This window comes from Prorops nasuta, unplaced genomic scaffold, assembly GCF_024137725.1.
Source record: "Prorops nasuta isolate Cenicafe-Biocafe unplaced genomic scaffold, Cenicafe_Pnas_1.2 PNAS00032, whole genome shotgun sequence".
In the NCBI taxonomy this organism is placed as follows: Eukaryota; Metazoa; Arthropoda; class Insecta; order Hymenoptera; family Bethylidae; genus Prorops; species Prorops nasuta.
Genome location: NW_027116829.1, coordinates 1,075,169 through 1,087,183, shown reverse-complemented (window position 1 = coordinate 1,087,183; position 12,015 = coordinate 1,075,169). Strand labels below are relative to the sequence as shown.

General features: G+C 44.4%; 3 protein-coding genes across 4 annotated transcripts; 1 reads left to right on the top strand and 2 right to left on the bottom strand.

Moving 5' to 3' along the window:
- Positions 1-1,306: 1,306 nt before the first annotated feature.
- On the bottom strand, positions 1,307-2,680 carry LOC136783124 (tol-Pal system protein TolA-like; the record flags this gene model as incomplete). Its single annotated transcript, XM_066742984.1, has 3 exons — positions 1,307-1,654; positions 2,245-2,448; positions 2,510-2,680. Coding segments are annotated over 3 exons (723 nt in total), but the record flags the coding sequence as incomplete, so codon positions are not given.
- On the top strand, positions 2,570-5,879 carry LOC136783180 (glycine, alanine and asparagine-rich protein-like). Of its 2 annotated transcripts, XM_066743106.1 has the most exons (3): positions 2,570-3,463; positions 4,473-4,720; positions 4,811-5,879. In XM_066743106.1, exons 2-3 carry the CDS (start codon positions 4,487-4,489, stop codon positions 5,609-5,611), a joined length of 1,035 nt encoding a protein of 344 aa, XP_066599203.1. In that variant the 5' UTR covers positions 2,570-3,463; positions 4,473-4,486; the 3' UTR covers positions 5,612-5,879. The 2 variants fall into 2 exon arrangements, with proteins under 2 accessions (XP_066599203.1, XP_066599202.1); XM_066743105.1 differs by lacking the exon at positions 2,570-3,463 and having other exon boundaries at positions 4,117-4,720.
- Positions 5,880-6,005: 126 nt separating this feature from the next.
- On the bottom strand, positions 6,006-11,940 carry LOC136783122 (uncharacterized). The gene is made up of 12 exons (XM_066742983.1): positions 11,645-11,940; positions 11,185-11,554; positions 10,547-10,893; positions 10,226-10,459; positions 9,872-10,123; positions 9,642-9,804; positions 8,328-8,572; positions 7,806-8,175; positions 7,235-7,566; positions 6,772-7,014; positions 6,433-6,684; positions 6,006-6,241 (listed from the first exon to the last, which is right to left on the bottom strand). The coding sequence occupies exons 1-12, from the start codon at positions 11,826-11,828 to the stop codon at positions 6,072-6,074; spliced, it is 3,162 nt and encodes a 1,053-aa protein (XP_066599080.1). The 5' UTR covers positions 11,829-11,940; the 3' UTR covers positions 6,006-6,071.
- Between the last annotated feature and the right edge of the window lie 75 nt (positions 11,941-12,015).

The following is a 12,015-nucleotide window of genomic DNA, read 5'->3' as shown; positions in this document are numbered from 1 at the left end:
AAAAAAAAATAAATAAGAAAACCAATAATTACTGGATCGTTGCAATATTTTGCGTCGTCGTCGAAGCGTGTACAATCACGTACACAACTATGTATAAATAGTGTAATAAACATTTGACACATATGCGTTATAATAAGCAATATGGAAAAAATGTTATCGCGAAAGAGGAGCGATGATCGAGATGGGGTTATCGAATCTTGTTGGGTGGGGGAGTAGCAGTGGGAGAGGGGGGGGGGGGGGTTGCGCAAGAGTTAAGTCATCCCTGGTAGGGATAGATTGGTCTAACGAGAACGTAACTGGCTATTACGCCGGGAGTTCCACTTTACACTCTGCTCCATGGCTGTGTCTGTGAATGCGTATCAGCAGAGAGCAGCTATAGAAAGGCAAGAAGCCAGCCAACCGGAACTGCGCGTTTGTTCCTAAGTCACGATTTCAATGTAAATGTCAGCGGTCGTTTGGGTCTCTTGGGAGAGAAGAAAGAGAAAAAAATGCAGCGTCGGGAGATATTAACAAGATCACGCTCGTGTACGAGGCTGCCGAAAGCGGAGAGCTAACGTTATACGATTAAAGTTCACTGCGCGGTGTGTACACAGGCCTTGTGGGTTATATGCATGTGTACATTGTATGTATATATATGTAGTATTATAAAGGCCGATGAAGAAACCTCGCGAGAAAATATCCGGCCGTTCGGAAAATATTTTTTATCCGGGACGACTCCTCCTTTCCTCCCGAGGATTTTCGCGGAGGCAACGCGCCCCGGCCCACGTGGCTGCGCCTGGCGTGACGTGGCAGGATAATTATCGCGCTCGACCCAATTGCATTTTTTACTCGATCCAAACGAACGATCCTTGAAAGCACGCGCAATGCCTTCCACCGCGAGTTTGTTGAAATCGCACGTGGCGCAACTGCGTATTAGTTTCAGCGGATGATGACTCGGCGCGCAGGTGGAAGGATCGATGATTAACGCGAGCACTTGGATCCTCGGGTTCTCGAAGAAGGGACGGTGCTTCCTCTTGGACCGGAAGACGCTTCGCTTTCGACTCGGGTGGTAGGGTCGCTGATTTTTGCAAGGACGTTGGGTTCTTTCGTTCCTGAAGAACCGCTCATTTTTGGCAATACCGTAGATCCTCTCGTGCTTGAAGAAAAGGACGATGCTCCCTCTTGAACCAGAAGAGTCTTCGTTCTTAAATTTTATCGAACGACTCGCACGGTACACGTAGAAAAGAACGGACATTTCCACATTTCTGGAACTTCTCTGCTATATAAAAATGTCCGTTTATTCGTACATGCGTCGTGCGAGGACGGTTTAGCGCGCTGGTGGAAGGACCGCTGAATCGTGGAAGGACGGTGAGTCCTCCTGGTCTTGCAGGAAGCGCCGGTGCTTCTTCTTGGAGCGGACGAGTCTTCGTTTGTTCCTGATGGCGTTGACCTTGGCCTCGCGCGCAGCTGCCTTGGCTTTTTCGGCTGCGCGATTGGTCTTGATGAGGTCGTCCTTGGCGACCCTGAGCTGTTCGCTGAGCTCGTCCACGCGCCTCTTCGCTGCATCCAGCAGTTCCTCCTTCTCGGTCAGCGCACGCTGAGCGCCTCTCGCAGCGGCCTCGGCGTTCGCCACGTTCGCCTTTGCCGTTTGCATCGCTCGACTCAGTGTTTTCACCTGTGCAACAAAGTCATGCATGATCTACATGCATATGTGTGCATACATGGACAAGGTAGCTCTTATTATCGAACACGCTCTAGATCATAGATGCATTAACCTAAAAAATGTTATCTCGTCGATTGCAAGAGATGAATTTTTTACATTGCACGTTTTTTACAAGCTCCTTTCTATTTGCGTTCGAAGAGGTCTTAAACGATTGATATCTATCGACAAACTTACGTAGATAAATGAATTTTTACTTTCTAGCTCTAGGGCGTCAGAGGTGCCTCACTTTCAGCAGATAATGTTATATATATATATAAATGGGAGGATTTATTCGATAAAATGAATTGCAAAATATATTAATTATAACGAGATTAAATAATAAATTAGCAATATATGTATATAATTGCAGATAAGAAACTTTGATAAAAAAAATCACGAATGTTTTGAATTGAGAATTTTTAAGGTTAAATCAAGAAGATCATCGTTGGAGAAATTCAATTTGGAAAATTATTTTTTTTATAATGTTAGCGTTTAATAGATGTTTTCTCTATATATGTATAGAATTCCTATATATAGAAAAGCCATGAAAGAGCTTTGGTAACCTGTTCCTGGGACTCTCTGGCAGCCTGGACAGCAGCATTTGCGTTGTTTTGAGTTTGCTGGAGCGATTGGCTCTCTTCTTGGACCACCGATTGGGCCTCCTTGACCTCCTCCTGAAGCTGCTCCACCAGAGCTTTCTTCCCGGAAAGCACAACCTCCGCAGCTTTTGCCGCGTTTATCGCCTTCTCCGCCAACTGAACTTTGACCTGCAAATTTTACCGCTCGTTTTTCACCGGTGCTGGCTTCCCGAAGCCGAAGAAATCTCACCTGGTGTGCCGCCTGCTGTCCAGCGATGTTCTGAGCATCCGAAGCAGCCTTCGCCTCCTGGGCAGCTTTCTGAGCGATATTACTGGCCTTCTCCGCTGTTTTTTTTTGAACGCTCGACGCGCCATTCTGCAGACAATCCCCTCTACCAGTCAATCCTGGCGACCTTTCCTTTTAAAATCAATAAATATAAAATTATCGAGAGAAAAGGTCTATGAAATGTTAGTACACTCATCACCCCCTCCAACTTCCATATTCACCAGCCGAGATCTCCGGAATCCAGCGAGAACCTCAGCGAGCATCAGGAAAACTTTGTCGAAATTTTTTGGTTAGTCTCGTTCTCGACTCGAAATAATTTGCTCCACTTACTTATCAAGATGCGGGAGAGGAAAAACTTTAGTTTCATATCGCAGCGAAGCGACTGCGTCACGAGGAGGGCCCTAGGACCCTCGCAGGCCCAATTCCCACTGCAAGATTCTTCGTTTGGTTCCGGTGTGAAACGAAGGAAAATTAGCGGACGATGGAATGAGAGTTGAAAAAACAACAAGCCGAGTGATCGATCGATTTTAACGGCGTGAAGTTTGAAGGAAGTGGAGAGATGACGTTTTATCAATTTTATGGACTTTGATAAATTTAGGAGGGGGGGGGGGAGTTTATGGAGTATTTTACAGTAAAAACTAATAGAACGTTTTTATGCAAAGTTTTTGCAGGAATGAGGTGGATTTTTTGGTAGGAAATTTGTAAGTGGCGTTGATCGGTGAAACTTACCCTTAATTTTGAATGGGCGACCCCTTCCTCACTGTATATATATATATATATATACACAGTAACTGGGAACTGGACCAGTGAGCAGTAGTATAAGAGGTACGATCACTGCCCAAGTAGTATCCAGTTCTAAGCTCTTTCCCCGAGCAAGGACAGCTCAGATCCTGCCAGACTTCCACGATTCGACTATCCGTAAGTACTATCTGACTATAAATTCACCCAAAAACGTTACAATCATTCAATTTTAACAGCCCTTTTCGCTTTTTCCTCTGTAAACCCTGAAGATCCATCCAATAACCGATCTAGACATTCTTTCGACCTTAACACGGTTCCTCGATCTCCAAAAATTGCTGGACCTTTAATCGCCATTGCAAAAATATACTAACATCCATTAAAAATACTTCCTTCAAATCCTTCCACGTGTCGTTGTGCGAATTGTAGAATTTTTTTTAAATAAATTCACGGTTCTCAATCGGTGCTCCGGATCGAATGTTTTTTCTCAAGGATCTAGAATTATCGGGATCGAACGTAGTGCGTTAGTTGCAGTAACATGGTGACGCGTGTGTTATGCAGATTTGTGTGACGTCAACGAAACGCACGATTGGAAAGGATCCCCGAGGAAAAATGCGGCAACGACCACCAAAGCGCGAACTTTACAGACCGAGACCGAACCGGTTTAGAGTTTTCCCCATTTTCCACAGTATTTTTCTCTCCCCCTCCGCGCTTCGCGGGCTTCTCGCAAAATTTTTCACTCGCCGCCATGGAGGGACGAAGAAATTGGCAGAAGAGCGCAAATAAGAGGGGAGGGGGGGGGGGGCAAAAAATCTGGATCATGGATCTTGACGATCGTGGACGTTGGATATAACAACGGTTCTAAAATCGGAAAAGTTTCGTCAGATTTATCACGCACGATTTGTCTCGCTTTCTCGGGTGGCTACAATGCAATCGGGCACGAAATAATCGATTGGAGCGATCGAACCGGCGGTAACATTGATGTCACTGGTTTCCTACGAATTAGCGGAGCGTGCTTACCGGAGAAATTCTCGCGTGGAAAAAGTCCTTGCGCAATAATGCGCTCGGGTACAGTGCAAATAAATTCTGCACGCTCGGATTCATTCATGAGGAACCACGGTGAATTTTAAGAGGGTTGGTACCTGTAAGCTGCGTACGATGATTCATTAAAAAAGAAAATCTTGCACAGATCGCGCAAGAAAGATGAGGATACTTCTGGTGACACTGGTCTGGTTGTTCGTGGTGGTGAACGGGGCGCCGAAGAAGGACTCGAAGAAGGAGAGAACGGCGCGGCAGCACGACATAGAGGGCTACGAGTACGAGTACGCCAGGGAGCCGGTGCTGGAGCCAGCCTACGAGGAGTACGTGGACGTCGCGGCTGCGGCGAGTCACGGCGGGGGCCATGGAAAGGTCGGCTACAGCGTGGGTGGGGGATTGGTAAGTGCGAAGTAGCGCTGTGACGTCACTGGTACCAGAAATACCTGCAGAGTACGCAAGGAAAGTATATTAAAAAAAATCTTGGCACAGGTGAGCATAGCCCAGGGAGCGGCGGATCAGGCGAACACGCAGCTGAACAATCAGCACTCGTCCGCGAGTCAGGCAGCGTACACGGCCAAGAATACTCTGGCCCAGGCAGCTGCGCAGTCAGCGGCCACCGCTGCTGCCGCCCTGGCGGGTAAACAGATAATCCTCATGGGCCTCGAGCAGCAGAGTCGCGACGCCCACCAGGCCATAGACGGCGAGAAGATGCAGCTGCAGCAGGCGCAGAGGGCAGCAACGGCGGCGCAGAATTCGGCGCAGCAGGCGATGCACCAGGTTCAGGTGATTCAGACGGCCCTGAACGCGGCCCAGGCCACGCTGGAGCACGCCAATCAGGCGGCCTCGGAGGCCGCCGCGGAGCTCGCGGCGCAGACCACCATGGTGGGTCAGGCCAAGGTCAGGGCCCACAACATCGACGACCAGCTGGCCAAGGCCAGGGTGGACTTCGAGGCGACGCAGGCGGCCGCGCAGAAGGCCGCGGCGGCGGCCCAGACCGCGCAGAACAACGCTGCGGCTGCGGCCGCTCACGCCGCTGACGCCGCTGCGGCCGCGGTGGCCCACCAGAAGCCCTCCAAGCAGCTGCAGGCGGACCAATCCGCGTACGCTCACCTCGAGCTCGAGGACCCTCTGGAGGAGAGAACCTCTCTCGTGGCCATAATACCCGAGAGGACCTTGGCCATAGCTCCGGATCATCTTCTGCACAGGGAATTGACCAACTCGGTACCGGAAGCTCAGCTCGACTACAAGAGCCTCAAGGGATACGCTGGATATTCTCAATACGCCCTTTAATAGATTCTCCGAGTAGAACTTTGCATAGGTGTCATCTCATTCTTTTTTTCTCTCCCCCCACCCCCTCCTAACTCCTTCCTCCCACACCATGTCAGTTTCTTCCATTTTTTACGTCTTCCCCAGTGTGCCAGAGCTCAATAAATTCGAATAATTCGCTCCTCTGGGTCGCATTCTTTTATTCCCTCACCCAGATTGCGCTTTTTGTGGGTTATTGCTGTAATATATATAGTCGTTGAACGTGATTTATGCATTGTTGTTGTTGGTTTTTCTCTCGCTAAGTCGAGTTTAATCGTGCGCGCAGCGTTAATTTTTTAGAGATATACTAATTATCTATACATGTATATAGTATAATGTTGGTAGAGTTTGATGAACTTTAGTAAACACGAAGAAATTGTGGAGTATGAAAAGATGGTAATGTTATATAATTGGGAGAGAAGCTTTTTTTTTTAAAGGCTATAGTTTATTTACTTCGTCGTTCGATCAGGAGGTTCACTTGACTCTTCGGGGTCATCGTAATGATTCCCTTGTCGTATTTGAGTGGATACGGAGTTTCCGGTCCACGACTGAACTTGAAGTGGTAGAGAGCATTGGCAACGGCTACTTTGGTTTGTATCATACCGAATCTCATGCCTTGAAACGATAAAGTAGAGTATTAATGAGAATTGCAATAATTATCGTAATTAAAGCTCGAAGACACGCACACAAAAGAAATATATTGGCACATGCACAATTTATCGCAGCATTAATTTTAATCATTAAACTGTATAGCTTCTTTGCTTAAATTTAAAGCTAAAAATTTCTGTAAATATATAATATTTTACCTATACATATTCTGGGACCTTCGCCGAATGGAAGATAAGTGTAAGGAGGTCTGGAAGAAATGGCTTCATCGGAAAATCTCTCCGGATCAAATTTATCCGGTTCCGGGTAATATTTGGGATCGTGATGCAATCCTATAACGGAAACCATTACCAGAGTCCCTTCTGGAAGAGTGACGTCAGAATTTGGCAGTTTCGCTGTCTTCGTCACTACTCGATTGAGGATCGGTAAGGACGGATACTTCCTCAGAGTTTCTAACGATTATTCCCACACAATTAAACGATATACTTTATACAAGTATAACAAATTTGAATGAAAAAATCTCTGTTTCATGCACAAACCACTTATCACTTTGTGAAGGTACGTCATTTCGTTTATAGCCTCGTAGCTCAAGCTCCCGTGTTTATTCACCATGGAGACGATCTCCTCGTGAAGAGTTTCTTGAATATCAGGGTTCAAGGCCATCTCGTACATACAGTGGGTCGCTGTCGAGGACGAAGTTTCAAATCCAGCCAAGAAAAATACGAATGCCTGTGCGGCTCCTTCGAGCATCGTTAACTTCTTCGTCTCGTTTGATAAATTTACTGGAAATTATACGAGTTTTATTCTCTTATCGAAGCAATTAATATACATTTCACTGAGAATAAATTGTTCAATAAACACTTGTAGCGCAATAACGAAGAAATTGGTTGATACAATTTACGAATAATTTTATCGTTATAAGAAATATATATACTTACCATCTGAAAAAATATTTGCAAGTGTTAGTATATATAGATATAACGAATGATATTTCATAATTACAGTCGACGCTGTCCTTTTCATCGTCAACGTCCACGTATCCTCTATCCATCAACTGCATGATTAGATTCAAAAAGTCCTTTTTCACGAGTCCTTGTTCCCTCCGATGCCCCACGGTCATTTGGAATATTTTGATGAAGAACGACGAGACCCCGGGGTCAGTGGCCGGTATCCTCAGGAATTGCATGAGTTTCGGAACGAACAAAATGAGCGTGTTCTTCAACGGTCTTGGCGCGAAGAACTTTTTGCCCCAATAACGAAACTCGCTTTCGGGGTCCAGCAGCGAGTTGCAATCCGCACCGAAAGCGGCGCACATTATCACATCCGTAGAATATCTGCGAGGGAAAAATTATAACGTTAATTTTTCTTCGTTCATGATTCAAGGTTAAATTGTTGTTTCAACAAAGTGCTGTATCAACATAATCCTCGCGGTTTTAAAAATATCGTATTCCATCTCGAGGAAGGTCATCGAAAACTACACTTTGCACTTTTTTCATGGTCTTGCCATAGATCGGAGGATGTGGAAATGAAAATTGCGAAAGGAAAGAATTTCAGCAACAATGTGAAAAAGTACCTCGCAAAGGTCTCCTTAATCTCAACGCTTCCAGATTTTTCCACTTGACTGTCCAGGAACAGCCTCAACTGTTCCCCGCTGCTCTTCAGCACCGGAAACATTTGTTTAATTTTTCCGGAAGTGAAAGTTGGCGTGAGCTTCACGCGAAGGTTCCTCCACTTTTTGCCAGAGTTCAGAAATAGATGACCGGTCAACGGATCGAGGGATTCGTCACAGTACAAACCACGATCGTGAAAACTCGAGAATTCCTTCGCCAGGATGAACTTGAGTACTTCCGGATGGACCGGTATGAAATTCGGCCTGTGGAACGTGTAAATACCGAAAAATTGCTCATCCGCAAACTTCAGGTACGCGTCCTTCATAAAATCGCCTGGAAAAAATCGCACGATTATAATTCCTCAGGAACAATGTTTCTCGTCTTCGAAAGAAAACGCAGATAGACATCTGTTTACTGTTTAGATAAGAGAGATCGAAAAGTGTCGTTAAGATGGAGATAAAAAATCTTAATGATAAACCACTCACCGACCGCAATTTTTCCAGAAACGAATGGAAGAAGGTTGCCAAGTGGAAAGATTGGTTCTATGTGAGGAACGTTCAATTTTTTCCAATACTCGAAAGCCACAAATTTGCAATACAAGTAGAATAAACACAGAAGGAACGAGATTGCAATGATAAAATTCAGTAGCAAATATTTCAGCCAGTCGAACATTTTGAAAACTGCGTGCAGAAAAATTATCACAACTTTATGGAGCAGTGCTCGACGCTCGCTTCACTTGGAAGGTTCGTGCGTGAATGCTTCGAACGTCTCCGGTACAAAAATTGATCGCATAAACGACCAGTTTTTTCCATCAGAGCAAAACAGAAATCGTCGAGTCATTTTCTATCGTCGTTCGCGGAGAAGAGACGAGCAAAATCAGCAAAATTTCTGATAAGAGCATTCGCGATTACAGAAGCTTGATTTTTGTCTCCTGAATTGATTTTCTCTGCTTCGAAGAAGAAGAAGAAGAAGACAAAATAAAATAAATAAATAAAAATTCTTTAATTACCCAGATATCAGAAATTTGAACTTTTCAACCAGCCTTGACTCGTGTTTTCAATGCCTACGAGGATTCCCAACAGGTTTTAGCACCGCATATAATTATCATACGTTGAATATCGCAATCACGATCACGATCTCTCGTTCTCCTAATGCAGTATCGTGCAAAGTTTCATTGGCGAGCGGGCTGAATCATTTTCATCAGTACGTAATGAGAACAATGTTCCCTTTATGATCCTCGCCAGTTTGATGATTGTTACAAAAATCGAATAAAGGACATTCTTTCGGAACAATAAAGCACATGTCTACTTATATCGAATGGCACGATAAAACAAACATAATAAAAAACAAATTAATTAAACAATGCTTATATATACATTTCACGTTAAATATAGCTTAGTTCTCTAAGCTGTGTTAATTCCGAGATTTCCAGGTGATCAATCAAATTTTTCATCTCGACAAACCTGTCCTAACAAATGACATCCTCTCTTTATCGCGTGCAATTAAATCTTAACGATCTGCTAATCACTGGCGTGCACGTATACAGTCACGATGCTGAAATTTGCTTGACAATTGTTTTCTGTCTGCGTTGCATCACCAGCATTCAAATTATTATATATGCGTATTTAAGTACGTTAGAAAAAAGCAGGCAGGAAGAGCACGAAAGACTCTTAACGCGAACTGTTTTTATTCTAATAACTGAGAGACGAGTATGCAAATTAGGTAACGTAACATACGTTTGTCGTTTATTGCAACGAACGTATACAGGACAGTACAAATATCATAGTCATTCGCTTAATCAAATCTTCTCAACTTTGAGGTTAATTCCATCCACAGGAGTCAAGATCAGACTGCCGCCATCGAAGATCAGTGGAACCTGAGTTTTCTTGCTGGGTTTGAATCTAAAATTCGTCAGAGCACTGACAAGAGCAATTTTCGTTTGTACGAGGCCGAATCTCATGCCTGAAAATGATAAAAAAAAGTTTATCAAGAATTTTCTTGATTTTTTTCATGCATTCTTCGAGTTTACCTATGCAGACCCGAGGGCCCTCTCCGAAAGGTAGAAAAGCGTAGGAGTGCCTGGCAGCAACGTTTTCCTCGCTGAATCTCTCAGGATCGAATTTTTCTGGATCAGGGAAGATGTCTGGATCATTTTGGATCCCAAAAATGGGGATAGTGATGGTGGTACCTTCAGGAATGACAACGTCGCTGTTTGGTAATTGCACTTTTTTCGTGCAGATTCGATTTAGGACTGGGACTGGAGGATACTTCCTCATGGTCTCTGTAAAAAATATATATATATATATATTAAAACCTTCGTGAAGACTGTTTTAATCATGAAGAAAAAGCGAAGAATCGCAAAAGAAATAATAAAATGACGAACCATTTATGACCTTGGTCAAATAAGGCATGTCGTTGATACTGTCGTAAGTGAGACCTCCGTATTTCTTCAAGGTCGCGTTGATCTCTTCTCGAGTTTTGTCTTGTATTTCTTGGTGTAGCGCAAGCTCGTACAGGCAATGAGTGGCCGCTGTGGAGGAGGTCTCGAAACCAGCGACGAAAAATACGTAAGCTTGAGCAGCTCCTTCCTCCATCGTCAATTTGTTATAATTAGCCTCTAAAATGAATCAACCATTACATCCTTCCACCTCATATCGTTACTTTGTATCTATCTACAATAATTCCTCGTGAACAATGCACTCACTGCCATTCTCCTGATTGCTCGAGTTGGACTTGTCCTCGTCCGGTTCCACGTATCCGTTCTTCATCAACTGCATGATCAAATTGAGAAAATCCTTTCTCACGACGTTGTGCTTCTCGCGATACTTCACCGTCTCCTCGAACGCGTTCATGAAGAACTTTGTTACTCCTTTGTCCGTGAACGGAACTGAAAAAATCTCCAACACTTTCGGGGCGAACATGGTGAAAGTATTGACCACTGCTTTGGGCTCGAACGCCTTTTTACCCCAATATCGAAATTCGCAGTCTGGGTTCTCCATCGAATTGGAATTTATTCCGAATGCGGTGCTCATTATATTGTCGGTCGAGTACCTGAGTAGAGAAAAAATCGTTCGAATCAAACGAGTATTTTGCTGCGAACACGTGCACTGAGATACGCACTTGGTTTATTCGTTAGAAAATTAACGAGAAAAGTATTGGGATCTGACCAAATTTAATTCGTTGGATCAAACTCATCGATGTCAATTAAACGTTCGTTGCGAGATGACTTGCACGTCCGAATGCATGTATTTGTATGAATCATTTCTTTGTTAATTTAACGTTTTAACGTTTATATACTGATAAAAAGGATCCTCGAGATTTGATAACTTCGAAATGGTTCACCTGGCAAAGATGTCCTTGATCTCCAAAGAGTCCGAGATCGAGGCTTCCCTGTCCAAAAATTTAGCCAGGCCATCGCCACTCTCCTTCAAAATCTGGAACATTTGCTTGATTTTACCGGAAGTGAAAGTGGGAGTGAGCTTGACGCGCAGGTTCCTCCACTTCTTGCCGGGTAACAAGAACAGATGACCGGACAAAGGATCGATGTTCTCGTTGCAGTACATTCCACGATCGTGGAAGCTGCCGAATTCCTTGGTGAGAACGAACTTGACCAGGTCAAGGTCATTGACGAAGAGATTCGGCTTGAAGAACATGTACAGACCGATGAAAGGGAGTTTCTTGTGTTGCAGGTAAAGCTCGGCTAGGACCTCGCCTGTATAAAACGCAATTGTATACATTTGAATATAGAATTTTGCTCTCTTTCATACATCGCTCCATAATTATTATAATTATAGTGAATTACCGGGAGACTTTTTGCCAGTGACCATCGGCAAGGCGTTTCCAGTGGGGAACGTTGGATCGGGACTGTAAACATTTTTGTTCTTCCAAAATTTGAATACCACCAATTTGTAGTAAAGGTAGAGCCCGGCGAACAATAAGATGGCTGTCCCGAGGAACTCGTACGCGATCAGCGATAGCATGGACATTTCAGAGACGCATGTGTGTTACAAGAGTGCGGGAAAAGAGGAAAATACGCATGGGGCGCGCGATAACGATCGGATTTAGCTCGCTTGAGGAACGATCTACGACTGGCTCCCTGTCGCTTGGTTACTCTTATAAGAGGCGCTGAGAAAATTGCAATTCATTGGAAATTGTTGTCTTCCGAGAAATGCC